Source organism: Panicum virgatum, chromosome 1K (genome assembly GCF_016808335.1).
Source record: "Panicum virgatum strain AP13 chromosome 1K, P.virgatum_v5, whole genome shotgun sequence".
NCBI lineage: Eukaryota > Viridiplantae > Streptophyta > Magnoliopsida > Poales > Poaceae > Panicum > Panicum virgatum.
The window spans coordinates 35,297,951-35,325,933 of record NC_053136.1 but is presented as its reverse complement, the minus strand read 5'-3'; the positions used below and the strand labels follow the sequence as shown (position 1 = coordinate 35,325,933).

General features: G+C 46.5%; 4 protein-coding genes and 1 non-coding gene across 6 annotated transcripts; 4 read left to right on the top strand and 1 right to left on the bottom strand.

Moving 5' to 3' along the window:
• The first annotated feature begins 949 nt into the window (after positions 1-949).
• On the top strand, positions 950-2,920 carry LOC120704345. The gene is made up of 2 exons (XM_039988705.1): positions 950-1,110; positions 2,424-2,920. Exons 1-2 carry the CDS (start codon positions 1,038-1,040, stop codon positions 2,636-2,638), a joined length of 288 nt encoding a protein of 95 aa, XP_039844639.1. The 5' UTR covers positions 950-1,037; the 3' UTR covers positions 2,639-2,920.
• Positions 2,921-3,314: 394 nt separating this feature from the next.
• LOC120704336 (protein disulfide isomerase-like 5-3) lies at positions 3,315-6,128 on the top strand. The gene is made up of 5 exons (XM_039988694.1): positions 3,315-3,697; positions 4,218-4,321; positions 4,402-4,772; positions 4,977-5,281; positions 5,508-6,128. The coding sequence occupies exons 1-5, from the start codon at positions 3,461-3,463 to the stop codon at positions 5,742-5,744; spliced, it is 1,254 nt and encodes a 417-aa protein (XP_039844628.1). The 5' UTR covers positions 3,315-3,460; the 3' UTR covers positions 5,745-6,128.
• A 1,561-nt stretch (positions 6,129-7,689) lies between these two features.
• On the bottom strand, positions 7,690-7,761 carry TRNAQ-UUG. Its single transcript has one exon. It is a non-coding gene; the product is annotated as a tRNA-Gln (tRNA).
• Positions 7,762-7,989: 228 nt separating this feature from the next.
• Positions 7,990-19,110, top strand: LOC120704321 (flocculation protein FLO11-like). Of its 2 annotated transcripts, XM_039988684.1 has the most exons (7): positions 7,990-8,159; positions 8,271-8,466; positions 8,646-8,732; positions 16,045-16,413; positions 16,797-16,950; positions 17,095-17,180; positions 17,226-19,110. In XM_039988684.1, exons 1-7 carry the CDS (start codon positions 8,065-8,067, stop codon positions 18,855-18,857), a joined length of 2,619 nt encoding a protein of 872 aa, XP_039844618.1. In that variant the 5' UTR covers positions 7,990-8,064; the 3' UTR covers positions 18,858-19,110. The 2 variants fall into 2 exon arrangements, with proteins under 2 accessions (XP_039844618.1, XP_039844610.1); XM_039988676.1 differs by having other exon boundaries at positions 17,095-19,110.
• A 3,478-nt stretch (positions 19,111-22,588) lies between these two features.
• Positions 22,589-27,336, top strand: LOC120704316 (serine/threonine-protein kinase SAPK7-like). The gene is made up of 9 exons (XM_039988665.1): positions 22,589-22,937; positions 23,037-23,111; positions 23,261-23,362; positions 23,472-23,525; positions 23,637-23,729; positions 24,058-24,150; positions 26,291-26,395; positions 26,485-26,583; positions 26,672-27,336. The coding sequence occupies exons 1-9, from the start codon at positions 22,818-22,820 to the stop codon at positions 27,023-27,025; spliced, it is 1,095 nt and encodes a 364-aa protein (XP_039844599.1). The 5' UTR covers positions 22,589-22,817; the 3' UTR covers positions 27,026-27,336.
• Positions 27,337-27,983: the final 647 nt, after the last annotated feature.

Genomic DNA, 27,983 nt, shown 5'->3' with positions numbered 1-27,983 from the left:
TTGGCTAAGAGGCTAAATCATAGCGCTGTGTGGCGTAGTCGCTTCTCAGCTTGTGTCGAGCAGTTGATTTTGCTTGTAATTATAACTCTTCAATAAGTATTCTATAAAATCTCTCTTTACTCGCAAAAAAAAAACCCGAACGTTTGTTGATATTAACTGTCAACCAGAATATCATGTAACATCAAAAAGGAAAAGGGCGAATCTGTGATGAGCTTGTGTTTCAAATTTGGATAAGGTCTTTAAACTTTCCTGAATACTAAGATCAGTCCCTAAAGTTATCCAATTCCCACGGACATGTCAATTAAGGTAACCTTCACAAGAGCCTATTGCATCAACAGTAAAAAAGAGTATATAAAGTGCTGTAAAACAGTCTGCGTCACTCGTGCACACTAATTAATGTTGCTGAACACATGCATTAGGGCCATTAAACGATTGCAAACCAGCATTTTATTAGCTTTTTTCAGGAGGGATTTTATTCTGTATCAGTGTTCATAGGTACAGGAACACAGTTTTTTTAGGGTAGGAATACAGTTTTAAGAATGGATAAACCACAAAGGCTTGTTTTAAAACTGACAGTAGTTTTTTTAGGGAACTGAAGCCCTGTTTAGTTTCAAAAAAAAATTACAGTACCTGTTAGAGCATTAAATATAGTTAAAAAAATAACTAATTACACAGTCTAACTGATTAGCACAAGATGAATCTTTTAAGCCTAATTAGTTTATAATTAAATATTAATTATCAAATAACAATAAAAGTGCGACAGTGTCAAAATCTAAAAAATTTCACAAACTAAACAAGGCCTGGCAGTTGCTGATAAGTTCTAGCGGAGCCTGCGGCAACTGAACGGGCCAAGTGCTTGAGTCTGGCCAATCCAATGTAGAAAGCCCACACGGCCCACGAAGCAGGCTACAACCCGACCCAGTTCAACACTGACCCCCCCCCCCCCCCCCCCCTTTTCCTTGCGCACGTGCTCGTCCCGGAGGCCTCGAACACCACCGCCGGCGACCACCGGAAAAGAGGGACCCACGACGACAGCGATGGCGCTCAGCCACGGGGTACGGGCCAGCCTACGCTTCCTCGTCTCCAGCGCCGAGGCCGCCGCCGCCTCCGGTAAGACCCGCCCACCCGCGATCCGATCGGGGTTCCCCCTGTCACGCGATCCGATTGCTTCGTTTCCCGCCTAGATCTGACGCATTCGTCCCTGGGAGGGGTATGGTATTCGCGAGCGTTCCATTTCCCGTGGTGCGCGATTTGTGTCGCAGAGCTTCAAATGTTCGCTTAACTTTCGACGAAAATATGATTATTTGCGATTTGCGAAGCGCGGATGCAGCTGTAGTTAGCCTGCATTTTGATCTGAACAGTATAGGAAACGCTGGGGCAAAAAAAGATTGCGTCCACTTACGGAGTTTATAAACTCCTTTTTGTATCTGGCACGGAGGTAGACGTTTGATTGCTCTACATCGGTCTAGATTGCAATTCGTCTCAGTTCAGAATCGAACTGCTCGAGCTCTTCTGTTTTCTAGTTGTATTGGAGGGTGCCAGCATTGTGTCCTTGCCTGTTAACAATGGTGGCAAATGCTACTGCCAAAATGAATTTTGTGTTTGATTGCTTCCGAGATCCACTGCCTGTATAATTATGCTTGCTATCATTTTGCTATTCCCTTGGTTGTTGGTAATCAGGTGGTCGTGTACTGTTGTTGTAGCAATGATTTTATGGATTTGTAGTTTTGATTAGTGATCAGCTCATTTTGTTAGCCTCTACAACTCACAACCTCCATCTTAGGTCCTGCTGCTTTGGTATGGCATCTGTTGATGTTTTTATTATATGCGATCAAATGTGAAAATCCAGAACTACTTGCATATTGAGGGGTTATAGTGATTATAGCTGCTTTAATTTGTATGGATGGAGATGTTGATCCTGATCACGTGGTAAAGCAAATTACATTAAATTTGTAAAGATATTCTTCAAATGAAATTGTCTTTTTTCCCCATCAGTCTAATTGTATTACTCATCAGCAACATTCTTGTTTGCCTGTCAAAATGCTAATGCTAGATTGGCTCATTATTGCGATCATCTACCTTCTCCGTATTACCTATGTGCAATTTTTTTTTCATATTCAGCAATCTCTATACAATCTGCATCACTATGTTAAACATATTGCATCATTACATTGAATACCTCAAAAGTTGAAATGCATGCCTTTGTTTCTGACAACATTATTGGCGTTGGCAGAGCAACTTGCAGCATGAAGATGTTAGCTTTACTCTTTGGATATGTATTCTTTATATATGTTCATTTGAATCATTATACCCTTGGAAGTTTCCATATTATCAAATTTATCATGCAGTTTAGTCTTCCCATGTGGCTGTGTAATACGAGCTGCTTTTGTTTTACTTACCTGACCCATTGTCGTCTCTCCCAGCTTCTCGTGGATTTCATTCCACTGGAGTGAGGCGGATGGGAGCACACGCGCATGATGAGCCATACTACGTCCATGCAAAGCACATGTACAACCTGCACAGGATGAAGCACCAGCAGCTTAAGGTTTCCCTCGCCGTGCTGGCTGCCGTGGGCACTGGTGTTGGAGTCCCTGTGTACGCAGTTGTTTTCCAGCAGAAGAAGACTGCCTCTGCATAGTTTGAAATACCAAAGACAGCACAGCTTAAAATACCTGTCCATGAGGATATCTTTTCCCATTCTCCCATGGCATTTTGAGAAGTTCAATCTGGAGCTTCAATTTTACTTAGTCATTTCTCTGCTCTCTCTTTACACAGGCTTACCCTTTGTTATCGGGTCTTGACGTAGGAACAACTGTCCCTTTTAATAATACAGTGGCCTGAACTTACCATATTGTAATACATTCTGATTTTTCTTATCCGGTTTCCCATATATTCTTAAATGAATCAAATGTTACACTTCTGTTGGTGTGCTCTGATGTGCAATTTGAACGTGCCGTGGGTCCATAATCTATTGTACTGTAACTCACAGCTGCCCGTGTTGGCTGAGTTTCTCTATGGGTGAGCTGCCTTGTGAGCTCCCAAATGGCCAAATCTCATCTGCAGTTTCGGTGCACAGTGCTTTGCATAGGTTGGGAGTGTAGAAGATACAGTTTTAGTTTGCAAGATGTTTGTTGGCTTATTGTATTCGCAACACTTTCGGTGGTGCTCTTGGCAGCAATTAGCATTCTGTAGCCCTCAGAATTTAGTGCAGCATCTGGGCATTTGTGCTCATGAGTTTACGTCTTCGCTTTGCGTTTGTGCTTTCCAGCGACCACAGTGTTACGCCTTCTCCTGCTGGAGGTGCCTGCTGCGTGGCAGTCAACTGTGTGGTCTGGGCGTCTGGCCTTCGAGGCCGCAGCTCGTCGGTTCAAAAGCGAGTCCACCATCCACGTGCGCCTCCGCTCAAGGCAAGGCAGAGGCGGCGAGATCGAATCGGCCGGAGCGGGAGCGGAGCGCAACTATGGCGCTGCGTCGGCTGCTGCTTCCGCTCGTCCTCCTCTTCGCTCTGCTGCCGCCGAGCCGCGTGGCCAGCGCGGGCGGTGATGGAGGGGAGCCGGCGGAGTTCGAGATCCCCCGGGACGGGACGGTGGTGGAGCTGGACGAGAGCAACTTTGACGCGGCGGTGCGCGCCGTGGACTACCTCTTCGTCGACTTCTACGCCCCATGGTGTGGCCACTGCAAGCGCCTCGCCCCGCAGGTAAAGCGATCCCCCTCCACGCCTGTCTGCTGCCTACGGCTCTGCACCTGGTTGCTTAGTGGTTCGTAGGGAATCGAAGGGAAGTGAGTGGTATCGCCTCTCGGTGCAATAGGAATCTTGCGTTGATAGAAACTATTAGCTGAGTGCGGTCTGCTCGGCTCAAATCAATTGGATGGAGCTTGCAAGGAGGAATTTGGTCTACAATTCGAGCGGATTGGAGCCGGGAAATGCTGATCACTGGACGATGTTCCCCTTTAAATAAGCAAGTGACTTAGGGTGCTGGACGGAATGGCCGCGTCACCATCTGAATTCCATGTGAGGATGTGGGTCATACGAGCACTAGCGTATCCATACAACCATATCCCATTCCCTTGGTTGTCAAACTGGAACATCATTTTGCATGTAATACAGTCATAGAGGTGTGTCGATGTTAAATATCTTCCTGTGCTGTGCCTGTGATGGCCACTTAGGTTGAAATTGAACTGAACTGATGAGCATTTGCTTGACTTGTCTTCTGCAGCTGGATGAAGCTGCTCCGGTGCTGGCTGGACTGAGCACGCCCATCATAATTGCGAAAGTAAATGCCGACAAGTACAGGAAGCTCGGGTCTAAATATGGAGTCGAGTAAGCCACCCGCTTCACTTGAGTACTTTGATTACCAGACAGCCAAAGAGTTCCATACATTTTGTGTTTTCTGGATGCAGTGGGTTCCCAACTTTGATGCTCTTTGACCACGGAGTGCCATCTGAGTACACGGATTCAAGGAAGGCTGATTTGCTCATTGAGAATCTTAAGAAGCTTGTTGCGCCTGATGTCTCTGTTCTCGAGTCAGACTCATCGATCAAAGGTTTCGTTGACGCCGCTGGCATCAATTTTCCATTGTTTATCGGGTTTGGGGTGGATGAGTCAGTGATTGCTGAATTTGGAGCAAAATACAAGAAGAAAGCATGGTTTTCTACAGCAAAGGATTTCTCCGAGGATATGATGGTCTTGTATGATTTTGACAAGTTTCCGGCATTGGTTTCTGTTAACCCAAAATATAATGAGCAGAGTGTATTCTATGGTCCATTTGAAGGTATGATTGGGATAACACTCTCTATTCACTTCTTGATATGTGTGGTTCAAGGGAAAATTCCTTTGTTGCCTACTATTCATTCTATATTCTGTGATTTCTAATGATGTAAATGTGTCAGTGATTTGGTAACATAGATACTTGTGTGTTTGTAGTGCATACTTTTCCAGCTTGATGGTACATACCAATAGTTTATTTTGGACGCAGGAACCTTTCTGGAAGATTTTATAAGGCAGTCCCTACTGCCTTTAACCGTGCCCACCAATAGAGAGACTGTGAATCTATTGAAAGATGATGGGAGGAAAGTTGTTCTTACAATTTTGGAGGATGAGTTGGATGAAAATGCACCACAGTTGATAAAAGTGTTGAGGTCTGCAGCCAATGCAAACCATGATTTAGTGTTCGGGTTTGTGGGAGTCAAACAGTGGGAGGAATTCACTGAGACTTTTGATGTGAAGGACTCTCAGCTGCCAAAGATTATTGTCTGGGACACAAAAGAGGAGTACGAAGTGGTAAGTAGATTATTGTTTTTCTTTTGCTTCTGTTGATTCTTTTTAATTTTAATATATTTCACCACACATAGAAAAAGGTAATCTTATCTGTTCTTGCACATTTGTTGTTGTTTTTTTCATTCACAAGATACAACCCAAATGTCCAGCCACAGATAAATTAGACGACTCACTCTTGCTTGTTTGTTCAGTTGTGATATGTGATTCATTGAAATGCTTTTTCTTTAAGGTTGAGGGTTCAGAGAGGCTCGAAGAAGGTGACTATGGATCTCAAGTCAGTCGTTTTCTAGAGGGATATAGGTCAGGAAAAACAATAAAGAAAAATGTGGGCCGTGGCTCCCCATCATTGCTCGGTCTAAATGCGATCTACATTCTCATCTTCTTGGTCGCCATTCTTGTTGCTTTGATGTATTTTTCTGGGCAAGGCGAGGAGGAGGAGCGTCCAAGAAGGACCCATCAAGACTGAGTGCGATGGACGCCACGACAATGTTAAAATCTAGGTCTTTGTTCCTGCAGCTGCAGGGTTATTTTGATGGGGGAATGACAGATGAGGAAAAATTTCCAGATTATCATCTAACATGTATTGAGGAGGATCAGTTTTAGATGTTGCTGCAGAGTTGTGAGCTCCCTGTATTTCCGTTGTGCCATAGAAGTTTTTTTTGTCTTGCACTTGAGAATCGAGTTTGGTCAAATTACCATCGGTTGCAACCTAGTACATGTACAATGTTCGGTTCCCGTAATTATTTGGCACTTGTACTTGTATCTTTTATATTTGAGACCTTAAGAGAAACGACTTCTACAGATTGAACATTTTATCTGTTAAAAAACGACTTCCAGAGATTGAACATCAGAACAACCGCTTTGGTGCGCCTCGTCTTCCTTGGCAGTTTTGCCAATTCCTGCCACCATCCATAACCTCCTGTTCCTGGTCCGGCACTTCAATGAGTCCTGCTTGCTATGCTCGAATTCTTCCCCAGACCTCTTCGCCAAAACTACAGTGAAGGACAAGATGTGTTGTTGTCTCTTGCTCCTGATTCTGTTTCTTGCCTTTGATTGCACAGAACACACACCGGGCTACAAGGCCATTGTCTTGTGCTTAACCTATCTGCCGTGAGTAGTTTGCACTGCACAAGTAACCATGCAAAGAGTTTCTGCTTGCCCTCTGCATGAGCCTTCCAAATTGATGATCCAATGTGCTGAATCTGCTAAGCTGACTTGGCACTGTACTCTCCATTTGAACTCCATCGCCAAGCGATGCGATCCAGATCATTTGACAACTGCAGTTCCTTTCCTACTGCTACTATGGTTTTTATGTTCACCTGCTTGACCATGGTAGGGCGATGACAGTGACCTGGAGTTGGAGCTTGAACCAGTTCCTAACCCGGCCAAGGAATCTGTATCTGAGGCCTCTGCATTAGACAAAGGTATCATTTTTCTTTTTGAGAAAGCATACATTAGGATGGCCCTTTTGAATCTAAGATGCAAATAATGTTTTGTATTTTTTTCTCTCCTAATGTACACTTGAGTCCATTGCTGCAAAATGTCCAGGATGAATGTAAGGTGACTGTTTGTTTAACATTTGGACTGGCATTTGTTTATGCTTTACTTTAACATGATCAAGTATCCAGTCGATATATTGATGAAAGGACTGAGTTAATTAGGCGCGGCGGCTTTATTCATCAGACATCCCTTCCATGCCGGCAATTTGGTTCCACTTTGTCAATTAATAGCTGTATATCAACTCTTCTTAGTTGTCTTGTATGCAAAGGCAGTGCGCCAGTCCCAGATACGTGCACAGGAAGGTTTTAACCGAGCACCGAAAGAATTCCATGTTGTGTTGCAAAGAAAGACCTTCACACCGAATTAGGTCTACTAGACTTTTTCGTCAGTGTTTGTGATGAGGCCAGGTGCCTTCCTAATGCTGGTTAGTATAGTATCTCTTTGATAGTGTTGACCTCCTGTTTGACTGGATTAAGAAGTATTCCTGCATCATCGTCAACACATGCTTATGCTCAGGTCGGCTCTCCTATTACAGATCGGTGTTAGCAAAACCCTGCCCCAGGTTGCTTTGTTCAACATCAGCAGGCGCTCCATGACGAGTATAAACAGCATGAGTGACAAATGGTCAGGCCCTAGCCCTGTTCTATGCTTTAACAATCTTCCCGTGAGGGTTTAGGAATTTCACAGGACAGTTCCATTCTTATAGATTTCTGGGAGAAAAAAAAAACTTTGGCGTGTGTTTTAGTAAGTCTGACTAATCAGTGTTACGTGTATTAGCGTATAATCTTTTGAATCTGAAGTAACAAAATCGATAAATCTACATTATATTCGAAAAAAAAACGAGCTTGGTAAGTCTGAACCGTCAAAGAGTTATTAAACTAGGAGCTCAGAAAAATAAAATTTTTTAAAAAAGGTCCCGCCGGGATTCGAACCCAGGTCGCCAGATTCAAAGTCTGGAGTGCTAACCACTACACTACGGAACCAATTGATGTTCAGCCTCTCCTTACGACACTATTTAACCATTTCTCAAGGCCCTACGGCCTAAACTGGACGACTCGTATGGGCCGGCCTGGGCTTAAACGCCTCGGACAACCAGAGCACATGAATGTTTTCCTTTCCTTTTCCTTTTTTGTGTTATATAAATTAAAATCTCTTTCCTCGCAAACGATTTGCTCCCCCTGTCTTTGCGCTGAATCTCAACTAATCCCAAAACAAAATAAAACGGGAAGTGAGGAGAGAAAAGGAACAGAATAGCTGCAGCCCCACCAAGCGCCGACCTGTCGGGGATGGCGGCGCCGGCGCCGGCGGCGGGGGCGGGGGCGGGGAAGGGGAAGCGGAAGCGCGCGCTCTCCGAGGACGACGTCTACCTCCTCCTCAACAGGTCCGTCCTCCCTCCCTCTGTCCTCATCCTCCTCCCCGGCCCGTCCCCCCGCCCCACCCGCCGGGCGGCTCGCTCCGGGCTAGGGTTTTATTTCACCGCGCCGCCCCGCAGGTACGCGCCCGGGACGATCCTGACAGCGCTGCAGGAGGTGGCGCAGCACGCGGAGGGCAGGCGAATCGACTGGAGGGCGGTGGTGAGGAAGTCGGCCACGGGGATCACCTCCGCGCGCGAGTACCAGATGCTCTGGCGCCACTTCGCCTACAACCACGACCTCGACGAGACCGTCGATGCCGCCGACCAGCCTCTGGTTCGTAGCCGTACCCGCTCCTCCAAGCCTGAATTCGGCTGCCCCTTTCGATTGTCCTGTAAGGTGCCCGTGATAGAGCTAGGATTCTTGTAGCGGCTGTCGGGGTTTTAAGGTAGCACGCCAAGGAATTCAGTCTGTACTAGTGATGGTTCTTATGTTCACCTGCTTGACCATGGTAGGGAGATGACAGTGACCTGGAATTGGAGATTGAACCAGTTCCTAACCCGACCAATGAAGCTTTATCTGAGGCCTCTGCATTAGCCAAGGTATCATTTTTTATTTTTGAAAAAGCATACAATAGGATGACCCTTTTGAATCTAAGATGTCAAACATTGTTTTGTATTTTTGCTCTACATGTTTTCATTTGAATTCATTGCTGCAAAATGTCCAGGATGAGGGTGAGGTGCCTGTTTGTTTACATTTGGATTGGCATTCTATGCTTTACTTTACCATGATCAAGTATCCAATTAATAAAGTGTTTGTGCTATAGCGATTAGCTTGCTCAATCATATCTTTTACTACAATCTCTATCCAGAAGCCCGACTTTAGTTCCATCAAATTAAATGCGAATTTTTAAATTCATATATCAAGAACAAATCTGAAGTCTAGAGGTGTATTTGTGGTAGTTAAATTGGATTGGAGTCTATTGAGCAGAGTGGTATGCACTGGTCACTTACGCCCAGTAGTTGGCAGCGATGCCTGGCAGCAAGATATACGGCAGGGTTGCATCTGTTAGAGTATATTTGGTAGGTTACGATATGTAATCCCGGACTGCCATATGTATCGGGGAGGTGCCTTGCCCCCCAAGTCTCTGTACACTATATATACCGCCCAAGGGGCTCAATGCAATACATCGACCACATTATACGCATCCTACCTTTCCTACATGGTATCAGACGCCTAGGTTACGAGATCCTAACCCTAGCCGCGCCGCCGCTTCTGCTGCACCCGCGCGCCCCTGGGGAGATCGAGATTGATCTCCGCCGGGGGCAGCGCCCTCCTAGGATGCGCCGCGGATCCCTCTGATCCGCGCCGCCGTCGTCGTCAAGCACAGCAGAAGGACCTACCTCTTCCCTGGCCGCCCCATGGCGGCGCCGCTCGACGTCCCCGTCAGGTACCACATCGCCATGGGGGCGCCACTGGGCCTGCATGCCTCCGCATCGTCCTCCCTCTCGGCTCCGCATCCAGATCCGCCCGCCCCTCCCGCGCATCAGGCCAGGCGCCCCGACTCCTACCAGTGCCGCCGCACCGCTGCCATGAGCGCGAGTGCGTGGCTGCGGAGGACCACCGCGGGGACGCCAGGCCACTGCGCCATTGGGGCCGGCGGGCCACCGCACCGCCGATCGACGTCGCCGCCGGGCCGCAGCGCCCAGGGGCTTCGCCCCTCCCGCCTTCCATCGCCGGCTCTCTCCTCCGCGCAGTCAAGCCTGCGTCCCCTTCGTCCTCAGCGCCGCTTCCGCCGCCGCCTTGTGCGCGAGGATGCGGCTGTGAGGGCGGCCCGGGGGCCGCCGGTCCACCCCGTAGCTGGAGCAGAGGCCGCTCGGGTCTTGCCCCTTCTGTTTTTGCCCCTTCCTTTGTCCTCTGGCCAACAGGCGGATGAGGATAAGGTTTGGAGAGGCATTACTTGGTGCACCCAAGATTGTACCCGCAGGTTCGTCTTGATGCTGCTGCTGATTTTCCCTTTTTCCGATCTAAGATCGGTTTGCGTCGCCCTGCCGTTCGTTGCCGTTCATCGTCGATCCTCCCGAAAGACGAGGTTGTTGCTGCGCCTTCCAGGCTGCAGCGACGACGTTCGTGATCAAGCCACCCTACCGGTGTCGTCGCTTTTTTCAGGCGGTGGCGCCACTCGCCGCCGGTCTTCGTCAAGCAGGCGCTCGATCCGCCTCCGCGCCTCCAGCCTTTCTCGCGCGGACATCGCCGCCGATGTTCCTGAAGGAAGATGTCGTCGCCACCCCTGATCTGAGCGCGACACTTGCTGCAACCTGCGCCGTCGTCACCCCTGTCCTGAGCGTGACCTAAGTCGCAAACTGCGCCGTCTACCATCGTCATCCGCCGCACCGTCCTGCTGCTGTCTTCGGCAAGAAGCTGCTGAGTTTGTGGACTCGAGCACCTCGACGACGCTTCGACCCGCGCCCCCTCCACGGCTTCGACCACGTCCACCTCGACTTCGGCTACTACGGCACTAAAGGGCTATCATCTGCATGAGTCTCCAGTCAAAGCTTTCGCACCGGAGTTCCGACTGCAGGGGGGATACGTCTCCATTGTTCTCCAGTCTGACCGTTCGTGTTGCTACCGCTACGACTGCGGGGGGATGTTAGAGTATATTTGGTAGGTTACGATATGTAATCCCGGACTGCCATATGTATCGGGGAGGTGCCTTGCCCCCCAAGTCTCTGTACTCTATATATACCGCCCAAGGGGCTCAATGCAATACATCGACCACATTATACGCATCCTACCTTCTTACAGCATCCCATGAGAGGCAGTCACGAGTGGAGGCACATATCATACTCAGGTAAGCAGACACATGCTAGACAACCAGTGTGGGAGCGGCCGCTCGATGGTGGCGGCAAGAGGTTGGTTTGCAGGTAGCATGCCACGTTAGTTAGGTGATTAGGGTGAGGAGCAGGGTGGGAAATGGTGCTGCTTGCAGCACATGTGGGCTATTGGTGTGTGCTTGGCATGGGATGTGAGCCTGTGAAAGGAGCAAGGTCAGATGGGAGGTGGGATGCTGTTACATATACCTACTAAAGACCAAACGGTCTTGTCTGATGCTTCAGCCCCTCTAGCACTTGGCCTCGATCCCTGATTTGGATGACTCAATGGGTATTCTGGTTTATATTTAGTATTAGTATTTTAGTTATTTGACAGACGTATAACTCTCAGTCTGAGTCTGCTCAAGATTATGATTGATATTTGATACACAACGTTGACCCTTGAAATGCTTGATTATGATTGATGCTTCATTATCAACTGGAACATAAAGCTCCACCTTATTTCACTAGCTATTAGAGGGCAATAGAATCCATGGTTTTAAGGAGGTAAGGAGACCCACCCCCTTCCAGACACCTATGCATTTAAGATGTGTGGTGAGGCAACACTATATACATATCTTAACTTATGATGGAACAGCGGAAAACATGGGCACAGATCACAATCCTTAATACAAGCACAGATAAATAAACTAACCAGAAGCCGTAAGGCAGCGTGCCACCAGCAAGGATTCCAGGTGATGCTGCCCTATCGGCCTCTTCTTTCCCCTCTCTCGTCTCTTTCCCTCCCTCTCCACTGATTGGCGCACTGCACAAACAGGTCAAGATCTCGCAGGAGGTGTGGGCACACAATTTCCCGCGCGGGCAGTTCCCATCTTTTTCCCTGCTCAGCATCACACAGCTCTTTCCCCTGGGCGCACAATTCCCCTTCCGCTCTGGCCTTCCTGTCTCTCAACTGGTGTGCTGCTGGATGGATCGCGGCCTCACATGAGGTGTAAGAATGTGATTTCCCACCTGTGCACATCCTGGCGTGCTTTTTTCCTGTGCGCGCAATACCCTTTTTCGCTATTGCAGCTTTCCGTTCAATGCCTAGGCGACACCTTAAAAAGCTTGGTTAAATATATTTGTTAGTTTGTTATAGAAAGGAAATTTGCATTTTTTTTTGTGAATAAAAATTGAGTTCTTGTGGGAGTTCTGTAGCTCTGTGAGAATTCCGCCTATGCTGACTAGAAGACTCTCTCTCCTGAGTCGTCTCAGCATAGCCAGTCCCAAGCCTGGGTAAAGGAGGAGGGTTGCGTTAGGTTTTGGCAAACCAGCATAAAAAATAGCCACTCTAATGGATTTGAAACTCACAAAAAACTCGTTGGGGCATAACCCTCTTAGCGACGCGCTACATCGGAACCCGGGTGTGGTGATAAATGGGCAAAGGCCGGGTCGCCATCCCCCAAGGGCACGTCGTATTATGACCTGGGTACGATGATAAGTGAGCAAGGGTCGGGTCGTCACCTGAATGGCGCTCTACATCTACGCCCGGGTGTAGTGAAAAATGAGCAAGGGTCTTCGCACTTCCCTCGACGGGTGCGAAGGGTAAGGAAGCTAGCCGAGCCAACTAGGATTCGTATAGGTAGCTGGAACGTAGGGTCCCTAATGGGTAAGTTGTGAGAGCTAGTTGATGCAGCAATTAGGAGACGTGTAAATATTCTATGCGTTCAGGAGACTAAATGGAAGGGCCAAAAGGCGGAGGAGGTTGAGGATACTGGCTTCAAGCTTTGGTACACAGGAGCAACTCCGGGTAGGAATGGTGTAGGCATCTTGATTGATAGGAGCCTTAAGGATGGAGTCGTAGAGGTTAGAAGGCAAGGCGACCGGATTATCCTAATCCATTTGGTAGTTGGAGATTCGGTTTTGAATGTGATCAGTGCCTATGCCCCTCAGGTAGGCCTTGTGAGAGCATCAAGATGCAGTTCTGGGAAGATCTAGATAGCATGGTTAGTACCGTGCCTACCAGCGAGAAACTCTTTATAGGAGATCTCAACGGCCATGTGGGTGCGACTAATGTAGGGTTCGAGCGAGTGCACGGGGGTTTTGGGTATGGTAGCAGGAGTCAAGAGGGGGAGGATGTGTTGAACTTCGCGTTAGCCTACGACTTGTTGATAGCGAATACCGTGTTTAAGAAGAGGGAATCCCATCTTGTGACGTTTCGTAGTGGACAACACTCGAGCCAGATCGACTTTATCCTTGCTAGGAGGGAGGATAGACGTGATTGCTTAGATTGTAAGGTGATACCTGGGGAGTGTGTTGTCCCTCAACACAAGCTTGTGGTGGCGGACTTTCGTCTTCGGGTACGTGTCCACCGGGACAAACGTGCCAAGATTGCGAGAACAAAATAGTGGAAGCTTAGATGGGAAGCGGCACAAGCGGTTAAGGAAAGGATGCTAGGTGAGGGGTCTTGGTAAGAAGGAGAAGACGCAGATGATATGTGGCTAAAGATGGCAACATATGTTCGGAAGGTGGCCTCAGAGGTGTTTGGCTTGAGTAGGGGAGGCAAACAGGAGGGGAAAGACACCTGGTGGTGGAACGACGAGGTGCAAAGGGCTATTAAGGAGAATGAGTGTTTCAAGCGTCTCCACCTTGACAAGAGTGCAGCCAACATCGAGGGCTATAAATTAGCGAAGAGGGTTGCAAAGCGAGCTGTGAGTGTAGCAAACGGTAAGGTGTATGTTGACCTGTATCAGCGGCTATGCATGAAAGAAGGGGAGAAGGACATTTATAGGATGGCTAGGATCCGCGAGCGGAAGACAAGGGACATCAACAAAATCAAATGCATTAAAGATGTGACAGATCGACTGCTAGTGAAGGATGAGGAGATCATGGATAGATGGAGAGAGTACTTCGACAAGTTGTTTAATGGGGAGAGTGAAGGCCCTACCCTTGAGTTAGATGACTCTTTTGACAATACCAACAGACGTTTTGTGAGGAGAATTCAGGAGGTAGAGATCGGAGAGGCTTTAAAGAGGATGAAGGGAGGTAAAGCGATGGGGTATCCCCATTGAGGTGTGGAGATGCCTAGGAGATAGAGCAATAGTATTGTTAACTAAGCTTTTTAATCTCATTTTTCGGTCAAACAAGATGCCGGAAGAATGGAGGAGAAGTATATTAGTACCTATCTTCAAAAACAAGGGCGATGTTCAAAGTTATACTAACTACCGTGGGATTAAGCTTATGAGCCATACGATGAAGTTTTGAGAGAGGTTTATCGAGCATCGCCTAAGAAGAGTGACAAGTGTGACCCAAAACCAATTTGGGTTCATGCCTGGAAGGTCAACCATGGATGCGATTTTCTTAATACGACAGTTGATGGAGAGATATAGTGAGCAGAAGAAGGACTTGCACATGGTCTTCATTGACCTTGAGAAGTCATATGACAAAATACCGAGAAATGTCATGTGGCGGGCCTTGGAGAAGCATAAAGTCCCAACTAAGTACATTACCCTTATTAAGGATATGTACAAGGATGCGACGACGTTTGTCCGGACATGTGATGGCAACACCACTTACTTTCCTATTAACATAGGCCTACACCAGGGGTCAGCATTGAGCCTTTATTTATTTGCTTTAGTGATGGATGAGGTCACAAGGGATATACAAGGTGAGATCTCTTGGTGTATGCTCTTTGCTGATGATGTGGTGCTAGTTGACGAGAGTATGGCAGGTGTTAATATGAAGTTAGAGCTGTGGAGACGCACGTTAGAGTCGAAAGGGTTCAGACTTAGTAGGACCAAGACCGAGTACATGATGTGCGATTTCAGCGCGACTAGGCATGATGGGGGAGACGTTAGTCTAGATGGGCAAGTGGTGGTCCAGAAGGATACTTTTCGGTATTTAGGATCGGTGCTACAAAAGGATGGCGACATTGATGAAGATGTTAGGCATAGAATTTTAGCTGGCTGGTTCAAATGGCGGCAAGCTTCTGGCATCCTTTGTGACAAGAGAGTGACACAAAAGCTAAAAGGCAAATTCTATAGGACAGCAATTCGTCCGGCGATGTTATACGGTGCTGAATGTTGGCCTACAAAAAGGCGACGTGTCCAGCAACTGAGTGTAGCAGAGATGCGGATGTTGCGGTGGTTTTGCGGGCACACAAGGAGGGATAGAGTCCGGAACGAAGTTATTCGGGATAGGGTCGGGGTGGCACCAATTGAGGAGAAACTTACCCAGCATCGGCTGAGATGGTTTGGACATGTCCAACGAAGGCCTCCTGAGGCGCCGATGCGTAATGGGGTTCTTGAGCGGGTCGATAATGTAAAGAGGGGTAGAGGTAGACCTAAACTGACGTGGGATGAGTCGGTTAAGAGAAACCTTAAGGATTGGAATATCTCTAAAGAGATAGCTTTGGATAGAAGCGCTTGGAGACTAGCTATCAATGTGCCTAAACCTTGAACTTATTTCTTTCGGGTTTCATCTCTAGCCTACCCCAACTTGCGTGGGAAAAAAAAGGCTATGTTGTTGTTGTTGTTGTGGTAGCTCTATGAGCTTTGCTTATCCTTTTCGTTATGTATGGACTTCCATTTTATTTACAGAATGGTTCTCTTTCGGGTTTCATCTCTAGCCTACCCCAACTTGCTTGGGAAAAAAGGCTATGTTGTTGTTGTTGTTGTTCTCATATAATGCCTCAGCAATCTCACTCGATTTAAGTTCCACTAAATTGAAAGTGTTTACTGATTGACTGAGTGCTTGCATATGTCAAGCTTTGTAACCAGAAGTCTGTATCCATAACAACATGAAATGACTATTGTGTTTAGTTTATTGGGAAAAATGGTTTCCTTGTACGGGTAGCAGTGTTTTAAAGGTGTTGCCTAGGCGTCCAGGCGTACCCAGCTCGCCTTGGGTCACCTTGTCGCCTTTAAAACACTGATGGGTAGTGCTCAAAAGGATCACATAACCTTGAGATTCACTAGTATTTTATGTCGTTTTGCAATGTTAAGTATTGTGCAATCATGTTTTGTTCTGTTATCTGTACTCTTAATTAATTTCTTGTTACATTAGATACATACAATGGCACTTGATCATGTAATACATATTGTAGGCACTAATATCTGGATCTTCACGTGAGCAAGCCTCTGGTCAACGTGTTAATTTGGATGCTTCAGTGCAGAACACCCCAAATGAAAAGACAGTGCGGGTTCCATCTGAGAAACAGGTTGCTCAGAATCAACGTATAACAAGCGTTACTGGTCCTGTTTCCAGCTCAAAACAGGCATCCCATTTAGGGCTCTCTCCTGGTTCTTTGGATCCAAATGGACCTCCTAAAAAGAAAAAGAAGCCTAAAGCATGGTCTAAAGAGGAGGATGTGGACCTAACAGCTGGTGTACAGAAGTATGGTGAAGGAAATTGGGATTATATTTTGCATAAATGTAAATTTGATAATACAAGGACACCTGATCAATTGTCTCAGGTAAGATCTATGTTCTCCTTGTCAGTTGTGATCAACTGTTCGCTATTCTGTCACACCTTACCCATGTTTACATGTGTTGGGACTATATTCATGAAGCCATCTTAACTTATGGTTACATACTTACTGAATATGCTTAGATGTTAGAAGGCAGGTATGCATGCATCTGGTGTTTTGTTGAACAATACCCCTTTTACACCAGGGTTCCAATCACAGACCCACCATTAGAACTTTACCTGCCTTTTATATCCAAGAGTGTATTGACATCCTTAATGGGTCCAATTGGTTGGCTTCTTTGATGCATCTTTGAGTTTCAATTTTATAATGGTGACGCCTTGAGAATTCCTATCCGCCATTTTTTTTAAAGTATATACTGTTCTTTTCAGAGGTGGGCACTAATCTGCAAGCGTCCAGGAGGATCAACCAAACCTGCTAGCACTAAACATGCCACTGTCGCTAGCTCAGAGGAAAGAAAGGATGCTCTTAAGGCATTTTCAATTGCTGTTGGTCCTATACGTAGATCATCTATGCTAAGACCAGGTATTTACAGAATTTTAATGCTTTGCCAAGAAAGCTGGTCTTTTAGAATAATGTTTCAATGCTTTACTATCAAACTCAAGCATTGTTTTAAAGCTTTGTTTAGAGTCTTGGCCTTGTGGTTCTTACTCAAAACTGTACATGCAGGAGCTCAGCAACTAGGCATTCAGCATAAGTCTACAGTGTTTGCTCCTAAGATACCCGAAGTAAGATCCGCAGCAGCCCCTTCACCAGCACCGGCACCAGCACTGCCGGTCCCGGCACTAGCACCAGCGCCGGCACCGGCACCGGCGGTCCCAGTGCCAGTTCCCATGCCTTTGCCTGTGAAAGTACCAGTCAAGTCACAACTTCCTCAGGGGCAACAAGCACCTGTCCAACGTGCACCTCCAAAGTCGGCAAATACTTCAAATAAGACTCGTAAGAAGCAATCTCCCCAACCAAGTCCTATCATTGGTCCTTCCTCAATACAAGCAGCAGCTATTGCTGCTGGTGGACGAATCGCCCCAGCTTTAACGGCCGCAAACTTCTTAAAAGTCGCACAGTCTGCGCACATAAGATCTCAAGTAACAGGGTCTTCAAAACCTTCTTCAAGCACTAAAGCACCGAGTGTGGTTGTTGAACCTGGTACACAACTTGGCAGCACTCAGCATCTAGAACCTCTTAACACTAGCGGCCCTAAGTCTGGTCCTTCAGTTTTGACCACACATGCAACTGAGCAAGTTCATGGTGCTTCAGAGGTTGCCATAGTTAATCCTGCAGGGCCATCTGCCAGGGCACATCCATTGGAAACTAATAAAGCATTGAGTACCACACTAGTGCCTGTCTCATGTGACAGCGAGGAAAAGGAGGACGACTCTACATTTTGTGTTATCACTATAGATGACTTGTTCCCTGAAGATGCAATGCAGCTAGAAACAGTGGATCTCGAGGCAAAGCCAGAAATCGCCGATCAGAAGGCAAAGCAGCCGGAAACTGTGGATGCCAAGGCAAAGCAATCAGAAGCTGCAGATCCCAAGGCAAACCAGCCAGAAACTGCAGATCCCAAGGCAAAGCAGCCAGAAACTGTGGATCCCAAGGCAAAGCAGCCGGAAACTGTGGATCCCAAGGCCAAGCAGCTAGATACATTAAATCCCAAGGTTGATATGGTAGATCCCAAGGATAAAGACATGCTTGAGTTTGATCAATATGTTGCTTCTCAAGGAGGAGCTGTAAACACAGATCATTTAGATAAAAGCAACACTGGCAGAAGTTCTTCGCAACCCCAAGGCCTTGTTGGCAGCCAGAAGAATCAAGTGAAGCTGGTGCCCAACGTAGGGAAAGGCAACCCTGTATCAGCTGGTGTGCCAGCAACCGTGAAGAGAACCAAAACTTCTGTCCCACATTTAGTGAACCCAGTCCCAGCTGGGAGCCCCCGTGGCATTGTTGGCACAGTCAATGCGAATGCACCGAATAAGACACTAGTAAGGAAGGCAACTACTCTTGTTCCTGCTGGTGTTCAAGCCCCTCTCCTGAAGAAGCATGCCACGAATGGAAAAGGCAACCAAGTGATGCAACCCAGCACTGGCTCTGGAGTACCGGCCAGCAGCCAGGCTAGAGTGGCCGTGAATGGTGCTAGCAAGGTGAATCTGCCATCCAGCAGCGGCCAGGCGAGCTCGGTGGTGAATATTGGTAACAGAAAGAACCCACCATACAGCGGCCAGGCTAGCGCAGTGGTGAATATTGGTAGCAAGGCAAATCAACCATCCAGCGGCCAGGCTAGTGTGGTGGTGAATGGTGCTAACAGAGCAGCCAATCCACCATCCAGCAGTAAGGCTAGCGTGGCCTTGAGTTCACCATCCAGCGGTAAGGCTAGCGCTGCCTTGAGTGGTGCTGCGAACAAGGCGAATCCACCAGCTGCACCCAAGCAATAGTTATGCTCTAACACAGTAAATGTTGTAATAATCCTCGTAGGACTTTTGCGCTTCGATTGTACCCTGAAATGTGAATAGGGCATTATAGACAGATACCATGTAATTCTTTTCACCTTGCAGTTGCAGTTGCAGTTGCAGAGACCACTAGATTGGAGTGATTTTTTTTTTTATCTGGTAGTTGTGCTGGTGACTAACATTTTCTTTTGAAATAGGATGCTGGGGGCTAACATAAATAATACATGTCTTGGAGTGATTGGGCCTGGAGGGTCTGTTGAAATGGTGACGATGGCCCGGCACCATCACGCCGTTCCATCAGTGTGATGGATGGATGGCACTGAAAACAGAGTCGCTTATTCTGAAGATTTTTCTTCGCGGACACTGCATGTACGTGAACTGATTTGACCGCCTGTAGTAGCACCTAGAGCGAGCGGTGTTCATGGGACAGAAGAAGCAGAATGTCGTGGGGGTGATTCGGTAGCTAACCACCGGGGCCAGCATCAAATCAGATGAAAATCAGTGTATGGATGGGACTTGGTTTGGTGCAACTGTCACATACGGTGGCTGTAAAACCTGGACCCTCGGGTACCCCACGTGTATTGGAGCAGTTGACGTTTCGGTCCCCAGGCGAATTAACACAGTTGAGCGAGCGTTTTTTTCATTCTTTCTTTTTCCCCCCTTTCTGTCAGGTCATGAACTGTGTAGCTTTCATGTTTTTGCCATGGAGACACATGAGCGATCTTGATTGGACCAGCGTTGGCTTTTCTAATTGTATAAGAATTGACCCATCCGATGCAGCTGAACAGAACAGGTCTCGTTTTCAGTCATTGTAATAGGCTGGTGACAGATTTTAGAATGCTTCATTGGAATTGGGATATGAACGCATGGTTCGTAGTGAAGAATAGCAAATAAGTAGAAGTTCATGACCAAATCTGCAATTTTGACGGTAGCCAGACTATACAAGTGGCCGGAAGCGGGCACTTCCTTTGACCGGATGAGCGTGTTCTCTACCCGACGTGAACGGAACAGAGCACAAATATCTTCTCGCTGTGGTAGCAGTGCTCTTTCCAAGTTTCACTAAATTTTTTTGAAAGGAGAAGTTTCACTAAATGACCATCATGAAATTTGATCAGCAAGTGTTTTCAAATACCGAAACAGATGCGGTCACAAAAAGGCCGAATTCCCATGGCCCCCAAAACGAAACGAACTGCCTCTTTCCATGGCCCCCAAAAAAGAAACGAATGGCCTCCCTGAAACCTCTTCTTCGCTGTATATGCAAGCTAAATTAAATGCGTAGAAGAAGATGGGATTCTCGCTAAGGAAGAAAAACAGCAAAAGAAAAAAGAAAAAAAGAGGAATGAACAGAAGAAGATGCTAGGCAGATTAGGAGCAAGATGAGAGTGGCGGGCGAGCAGCCGTCGCCGTCAGCCCGGCCTGAAAAGTCAGAGCTGCCGATTGCCGGGCAGCGGGGGGTGCAAGCAACGCAAACATCGTACGCGCGCCGCTCTCCCTCGCGATGCGCTCCTCCCCTCCCCCACGTGACCCCTCACTCCTCCCGCCTCCGGATTTTATCTATCCTCTCCGTCTTGCGGAACGGCCCCTCGTTCCTCACGGGAATTGGATTGCGGGCTCCGCCGTTGAGGGGCCCGCTGCTCTTCGGTCGTCGACGGTGGTGTGTAAGGCTGGCCGAAAAACTAACTCGCTAGACTCGCTCGTTAGTAGCTCGGCTCGAGCTCGACTCGTTTTATAATGAGTCAGCTCGTTTTATAACAAGACAGCTCGCTTTATAATTAGCCAGCTCGAGCTGGCTCGTGAGCCATAACGAGCCAAGATAAATAACAAATATTGTATGAATTAGTGGAAACGATCAACGAATAATGATTGATCATGATCATAGATGATAACATACTTATATTTTTCATTGTAAAATTCACATTATTTTATTTATTTCGCTTTAAATATGCATGTGATGTGTTTTTTTTACAGATTTACGGTTATCATCTCTACGTAAATATTTTTATACTCTGGCTTGCGAGCCAAACGAGCTAGCTCGAGCCACTAACAAGCCGAGCCGAGCTAGCTCTCTGGCTCGTTTGTATAACAAGCTATAACGAATCGAGCCATAACGAGCCGAGCTGGCTTGATATCCAGCCCTAGTGGTGTATCATTCCACCATCTGGGCGCAGTGAAAATAAAACACTGTGAAGTGAAGCTAGTGTGTGTGTTTTTTTTTCCTGTTGAAAGCTGAGCTGCTAATTTTTTTCATTGGATAATTCGTTCCCCATTGGAGTACGTATATAAGTGAATCATCGATAGTTAAACCCTATTTGTTTCAGCTTTTGGTTAATTTTGGATTGACTTTTGGATCATTGGCTTTGAGGATCTCCAAAGGTCAAATGCTCTTGAAAGCTAGAAGCATCTTGCCACGAGCTTTCTATAGCTTCTGAGTTTCAGGTGCATCCGGCTTTTAGACATTCTACAAGCTAGTAATTCAAAAGCTTTCAAAAGTTCAAATAAATAGGGCCTTAGTAGCAGAGGTGGAGCTTGACTGAAAGAGCAGGGAGGCTAGTAGTACATGCAAACGAGCATTAAACATCTGTTTGCAATAAGGATTTCCTTCCGTGGAGATTTGCCTTGGGCTGGGGGGCCATGGTCCACCTGTCTGAATTAAGCTCTTCCGATCCCCTGGAGGAACGTGCGATAACTTGCAGTTGTTGCTTCGGCAAAGCAAAGATGACTTGTAGTGTTAGAAGTTAGGATTGATTATTAGGTATGAAAAAAAAGTGTATTACTACTTCAACAAGAGAATTTTGAAGTTGGTAGATATGGATATTGTCCCGAGGAAAAGCCTAGACCTTCCCGCATATGATATGTCTAGTGTACTCACATGCTGCTACAAAGAAAATCCCCTGAATTGACAATTAATATGTTGCCAGTGATCTCTTAGGTAACTTTCCAAAAAAAAAAGATAACACCCAAGGTGACATGGCGATGTTCGGGTAGCAATCATCAATAGGTGATTGATACCCATTCAAGCGAAATTCTAGTTGAGCTTTTCCTAAATTGCAGCGAGATACACATTAGGAAAGAAAAGTTTTCATAGATGATGCACTTGTACAACACGATAGTACCATGTTGATTTCCTGTGATATATAGCGAGATTGAAAAATGGCATGTCCTCAAAAAGACGCCGCACAAAGTGGACTCTGTTTTTAGGAATTTGCCGCCTCCTCTTGCTTGCGCTGGATCACCGATGCCACAACTAGCGCTTGGACCATTTGTCATTCCATTCGTACCGACCTAAACTGCCATCAGATGCAGAGATGCTATCAATAATTTTCCTTCTTGTTCTCTTTTTTTTTTCCCCTTGCATACGGGCTCCCTTGAGGAGCTTTCCTAATCTTGGAATTCCGCGGTTTGGTCTGGTGCGCCCGGCGTCGATGGCCTCGCACCGAAGGTAAGTTCGACAAGGACCCAAGCGCAAATACCGGCAAACCCAAGGGCGTCGCAGCAACAGGGCAGCACCGAGATCTGGGGGGAGCATCCAACGCATCACCATCGTGCCTCCACATCCCATCCCCCGCGCACGCACACACAGCGCGCCACATCGCCTAATCACCGCATAAAACTACCCCCGCAATTCGCCTAAACCAATCCGTCTCTTAAATATTATTATTATTATTATTATTATTATTATTATATTAATATACTAATCACGCGCAAACCCAGGCGCGGAGAGAAGGCACAAGCACAGGCGAAGCAGAGCAGAGCAAACCGGCCGCTGGCTGCTGCTGACTCCTACTAGTAACCGAACGCGAAGCAGAAGCCTCCTCGTCAAGCTTCGAATCCTCCCCTCCTCCCCCCCACCTCCTCCCTCTCCAACGCCAAAACACCCCCCCGCGGCCGGCGAATTCCCCACGCGCGCGGCCTCCCGGCCCGATCGGATCCTCGCCAGGGATTCCGATGGAGAGGTACGAGCTGCTCAAGGACCTCGGCTCCGGCAACTTCGGGGTGGCGCGGCTCATGCGGAACAGGGAGACCAAGGAGCTCGTCGCCATGAAGTACATCCCCCGGGGGCTCAAGGTGCGGCGCGGGCGCCGGGGGTCCGGCCTGTGTCTCGTTTGGTTGTGCGTGCCTCCTCCCCCCGCGGAATTCCCGGTCTGAATTTTCTGTGCTTCGCAGATTGACGAGAATGTGGCGAGGGAGATCATAAACCACCGCTCGCTGCGGCACCCCAACATCATCCGCTTCAAGGAGGTGAGCCGGGGCGGAGTGGGGGAGATTTTTTTTCCCCGGAGCTCGACCTCCTGCTGCCTCCGGGCGGCGAAGGATTTCTCCCCGTCTTGTTCTCCACCTGCGTGTTCATCATTCATTTGGGGGTTGTGTTCTCTGTTTTTTTTTTCAAGGTCGTGCTCACGCCCACGCACCTCGCCATCGTCATGGAGTACGCCGCCGGCGGCGAGCTCTTCGACCGGATCTGCAGCGCCGGCAGGTTCAGCGAGGATGAGGTGATCATCCACCTCCTCGAATTTAGGCGGCTCGGAAGAATCTCTTCTGCCTTTTTTTTCCCCAAAACCGTTTGGGCTTGACGTGATAATTCCTTTTCTTTTTCTCTAGGCGAGGTATTTCTTCCAGCAGCTCATCTGCGGTGTCAGCTACTGCCACTTCATGGTGAGAACAGCAGCCAAGTAAAAGCGAAAGCGTTTTCTTTATGCAACAACGAACATAAAATTAAATGCTGATGAGGTGTGCGCAACTGCAAATTTTGTTCGGATTCGCCAGCAAATTTGCCACCGGGACTTGAAGCTGGAGAACACGCTGCTGGATGGCAGCCCGGCGCCGCGCCTGAAGATCTGCGACTTTGGCTACTCCAAGGTACTAGTTTTTTTAATGTAATCCCCCTTCGTTATTTTCTTATGTGATTTCTTTTGAAAGGGACACAGAAAGAGCGCTTTCTTGCTTAACTTGCCATGCTGGGAAGACCAAAATTTTGACACGAAACTGTGCTGCCTTTTCTCACGCCAACACTGCGTATTGAACTCGTGCCTTTTATTGCCTTAAAGAAAGATAGGTGAAATTGAACCCTTTTTCCAGCTTTGTAGAAAAATCACTCAATCCACATGTTGCAACAAACAAGTGCTCTTCGCTGGAGCAGAGTAATCAGCTGCTAACACCTTTCTTTGAAAATGTTTCTTTGTCACAGTCATCACTGCTGCACTCGAAGCCTAAGTCGACGGTCGGAACTCCAGCTTACATTGCTCCAGAGGTGCTCTCACGTCGGGAATATGACGGCAAGGTCAGTGCTCTGATATGTTCATCTCTTTTAATTATAGCACTGCAGCTAGGCTGCTTTGCACTCTTTCTTAAACCTTTTGTTTGTGCTTGTGTGTTGTGCCAGTCTGCTGTCTGATACCCTCTGGCTCTGACGCTGACTGTACCGTAGTAGTCCCACAGTTGCTTTGCATTCCTAGACCCAGTGTATGAAAGCACCACTTGCATTGGCATGTGGCCCCGGTGCAGCATAAGTTTCTGCCTTGTGGACCAGGCTCCTGGAACCCTTCCTAATCAGTGGTTTTGTCCTTAGGTCTAGTAGGCAGGGAGTGGTCCTGGTCCCACACGCCAGGATTGGCGTGTTATCCCTATCTCTGTAGGGAGATTCCAAATTCCAAATTCCAACTTCCAAGTACAATTATTTGTGTTGACAATTTTGTCAAAGAAGCATGGGGGACAGCTTGTCTAAAGAAATCTTCATTCTATGTCACTGGGACATTTTTTTCACGTAACTTGTCTGATGTTAAACTTTGCCCTGGTGGGTTACGCCTGCTTTTCTTGCATGCATAGATTCTAATTGTGATCGGATTCATACTCGATTATATGTTGGAGTCTTGTCCTTGTCTCATTGGTGGAGTAATGACCTATGATCACAATTTGATTTGATCGAGAAAAAGGCACGAGATTCTGTTGATGCAGTCTCATATTGCAATACTTAATTTAAACAATCTGCTTAAAGTGAGGATTAATAAAAGAGTTCTTGTGGACTTTGTATTATGGTGCACTCTTGACCCAGCAATCTTTTCTCAAAAAAGAGGCAAAACTCCAAAATATCGTTTTCATCTCTCTAGAGGATCTATGAAAGGAAAACCACTAAAAGGAAATGAAATCCTTGCTCATGATGATCTCTGTATTGTGTAGATGTCCCGTGGGCTTGTTTAGTGAGTCATATTTTGTTCCCATGTGCCATACTTTATGTCCCTTTCGTGACCATTTTCCTGTCATTTTTCCTGCTCTAGTTCATGTGTACAATGATCTCGGGCCCCTCAGACCTTATCTTTTCATGTAACCATGTTAGAGTTAGACTGAATATCCCGTTGGTTGTCTGTGGTCCTTCAGAGCTGTTTTCCTTTGTCATCTGCTTTCTTTTTGTCACCTATTACATGTCCTGCCCAATATAGATACTGTTTAACCAATGATTAATGTACTTGCCTTCTTACTTTTTGGGATGTCATAGCCAACTGCCTGCAAAATTTCCTTTCCAGCATGCACAAAATTGTTGCCTTTGCGTGTGAAAAAGAAACCATAGAATGTTTTTTTGGAGTTATAAAGCTCACACCCGTCTTAATGCAAGCAAAAATACCGTCAGAATGGTTACAACACAGGTGTTTTGCCAGTGAAACCATAGGATGTCACTGAGATTAGTTTAAGCGATGGACATCGCGTAGTATTTTTGTATTGTTGGTTTCTAGAAGCTTTTCCGAAGATTCGATAGCCCCACCACTTTCCAAAGGTGCCTACTTCTCTGATTTGCCTTTGGGCTACTCCAAAATTCTAGTATTCTCCAGTAGTGGAATTTACTTTATCTTCACCTATCCTGTTTCCAATCTATTTGTATCTTCTGAGTGTCTTACTATATGCCCATGCTTACTTTGGCAAGAAATTGTTGTAAATGGTTTGTCATGCCTGATCTTATGAAGTGACAGAAAATTGAAAACTACCCTTATACTATTTCACTGATCTGTTGGTGTTATTGTACCTGTACAAGGTTTGTATTACCAGGTCCAAATGATGTGTGGTTGTTCTTTTGCTTCTACTATAGTTGAACAATTAAAGTAATTGGTAGAGATATCTTCACCAACGGATAATGCTTTTCACTCATGTTAGCACATGCTTAGGAGAAATCTCCTTAAAATGTTTTTGTTTAAGAACAAAAGCTGCGGTCAATAATACAGTACAGGTAGCATAGGTTTATTCATGTTGTAACATATAAACCGCTAGTGGTTGCCAGTTGTCTTTTAGCATGCTTCCTTTTTTTTCTTTTTTGAGCTCATGTTTTGATTTGTAGACTTTTGTAGTAAGGACACCTGCTTCGTTGAAATTGTTGTTGTCTGTGTTCTTCTTCCTGCAATGGAGTTATATATATTTTGTAACATGTATTGCAGATGGCAGACGTTTGGTCTTGTGGAGTGACTCTTTACGTGATGCTGGTTGGTGCATACCCTTTTGAGGATCCCGATGATCCTAAGAATTTCAGAAAGACGATTGGGGTAATTTTTCACTCATTCACGAGACCCTAAATACCGAGCTCTTGGACCTTGTAATGATGAATATTATATGCATCCTTATCCTTTTTCAGAGAATAGTGTCAATTCAATACCAAATACCAGAGTATGTACACATATCCCAAGATTGCAGACAGCTCCTCTCTAGAATCTTCGATGCGAATCCTGCGAAGGTACTGTTGGACCGTGAACCCTGCAAAGCGTCAATCTTTTATTATAGTTTACCATTACATTAATGCCATTTCATCTCTTTTGTTTCAGAGAATAACCATTAGGGAGATTAGGAACCACCCCTGGTTCCTGAAGAACTTGCCCAGAGAGCTTACAGAAGCTGTGCAAGCGAAGTACTACAAGAAGGACAACAGTGCCCCCACCTTCTCTGATCAAACTGTCGATGAGATCATGAAGATCGTTGAGGAGGCCCGCACACCAGCCCAATTGTCTACTCCAGTGGCTGGTTTTGGTTGGGCTGAGGAAGACGAGCAAGAAGATGGAAAGAAACCTGAGGATGAAGACCAGGATGGGGAGGAGGAAGAATATGATGACGAGGACGAGTACGACAAGCAGGTGAAGCAAGTACATGCCAGCGGGGATTTCCAACATCTGATAAAATGAAGCTTCTGGCAAGGCCAAGCTCTCAGCTGATGTATTTGTTGTAGTTTGGGGTGTTGAGATGCTGCACCCTCGGTGTTTACCTGTAGTTTCCTTCTGTTTGGATCCTCCTCCTTTTTCCCCGGTATTGTGTTATAACTTTGTAAATTATCAAACTGTCCTCAATGCCTATGTAATTGCAACGAACTGTTGAGTGATTAAGCTAGAAGGTGAAAAACTTGTCTTGTAGAAGTTTTCACGGTTTCACTACGTTTGAGGAAGTATATGCAATGGCGACAATACAGATGACTGAAAATCCAGCACCTATTTGAACTGTTTTCATTTGTGTCAGATGTTCATTTGCCATCTGAAGCAACAACTTGGATCTTTGGTGTGCATGCCCTTTAGATTTACGATTGTCTTTTGTAAAAAAATGTCTACATTTGGTTCCTAAACTGGTAGCATTTCGTCAATCACCTTCCCTTCTCCAGATGCATAGATGATATGACAAAAATGATGATGTGATTGCCACATCACCCTAACTACTCCAAACACGGGCCTTCATTCATAATTCACATGTTTTTGAGAGGTTGGAATATATGTGTTTTAATCGATTTTTTGGATTCAAACGAACGAAGCCCAAGATTTATCCCTCTGGACTGATCCGGTTTGGACTGGGATTTTCCCAAGTCTGGCAACAATTCCATTACCAGGATGACCAATACGGGCAACACCCCTATTCTACAAGCTCTGAAACTGCCAAATCCATCAGCTGACAGAAAACATCACACCATTACACTTGAGTACACGCATGCATGCAACTCGTCACAAAGAAAGAGAGAAATCAGGGGTTGAGCAGCTAACAGAATTGTATATCCTGTATCAGCAAAAGGCTTGAACCCCCTTATGGAGCAAAACTTGAATAACGCAGGAGCTTTTGAGGCTTTGCTGAATTACAATGAGTGCTACGATAATAATGAAA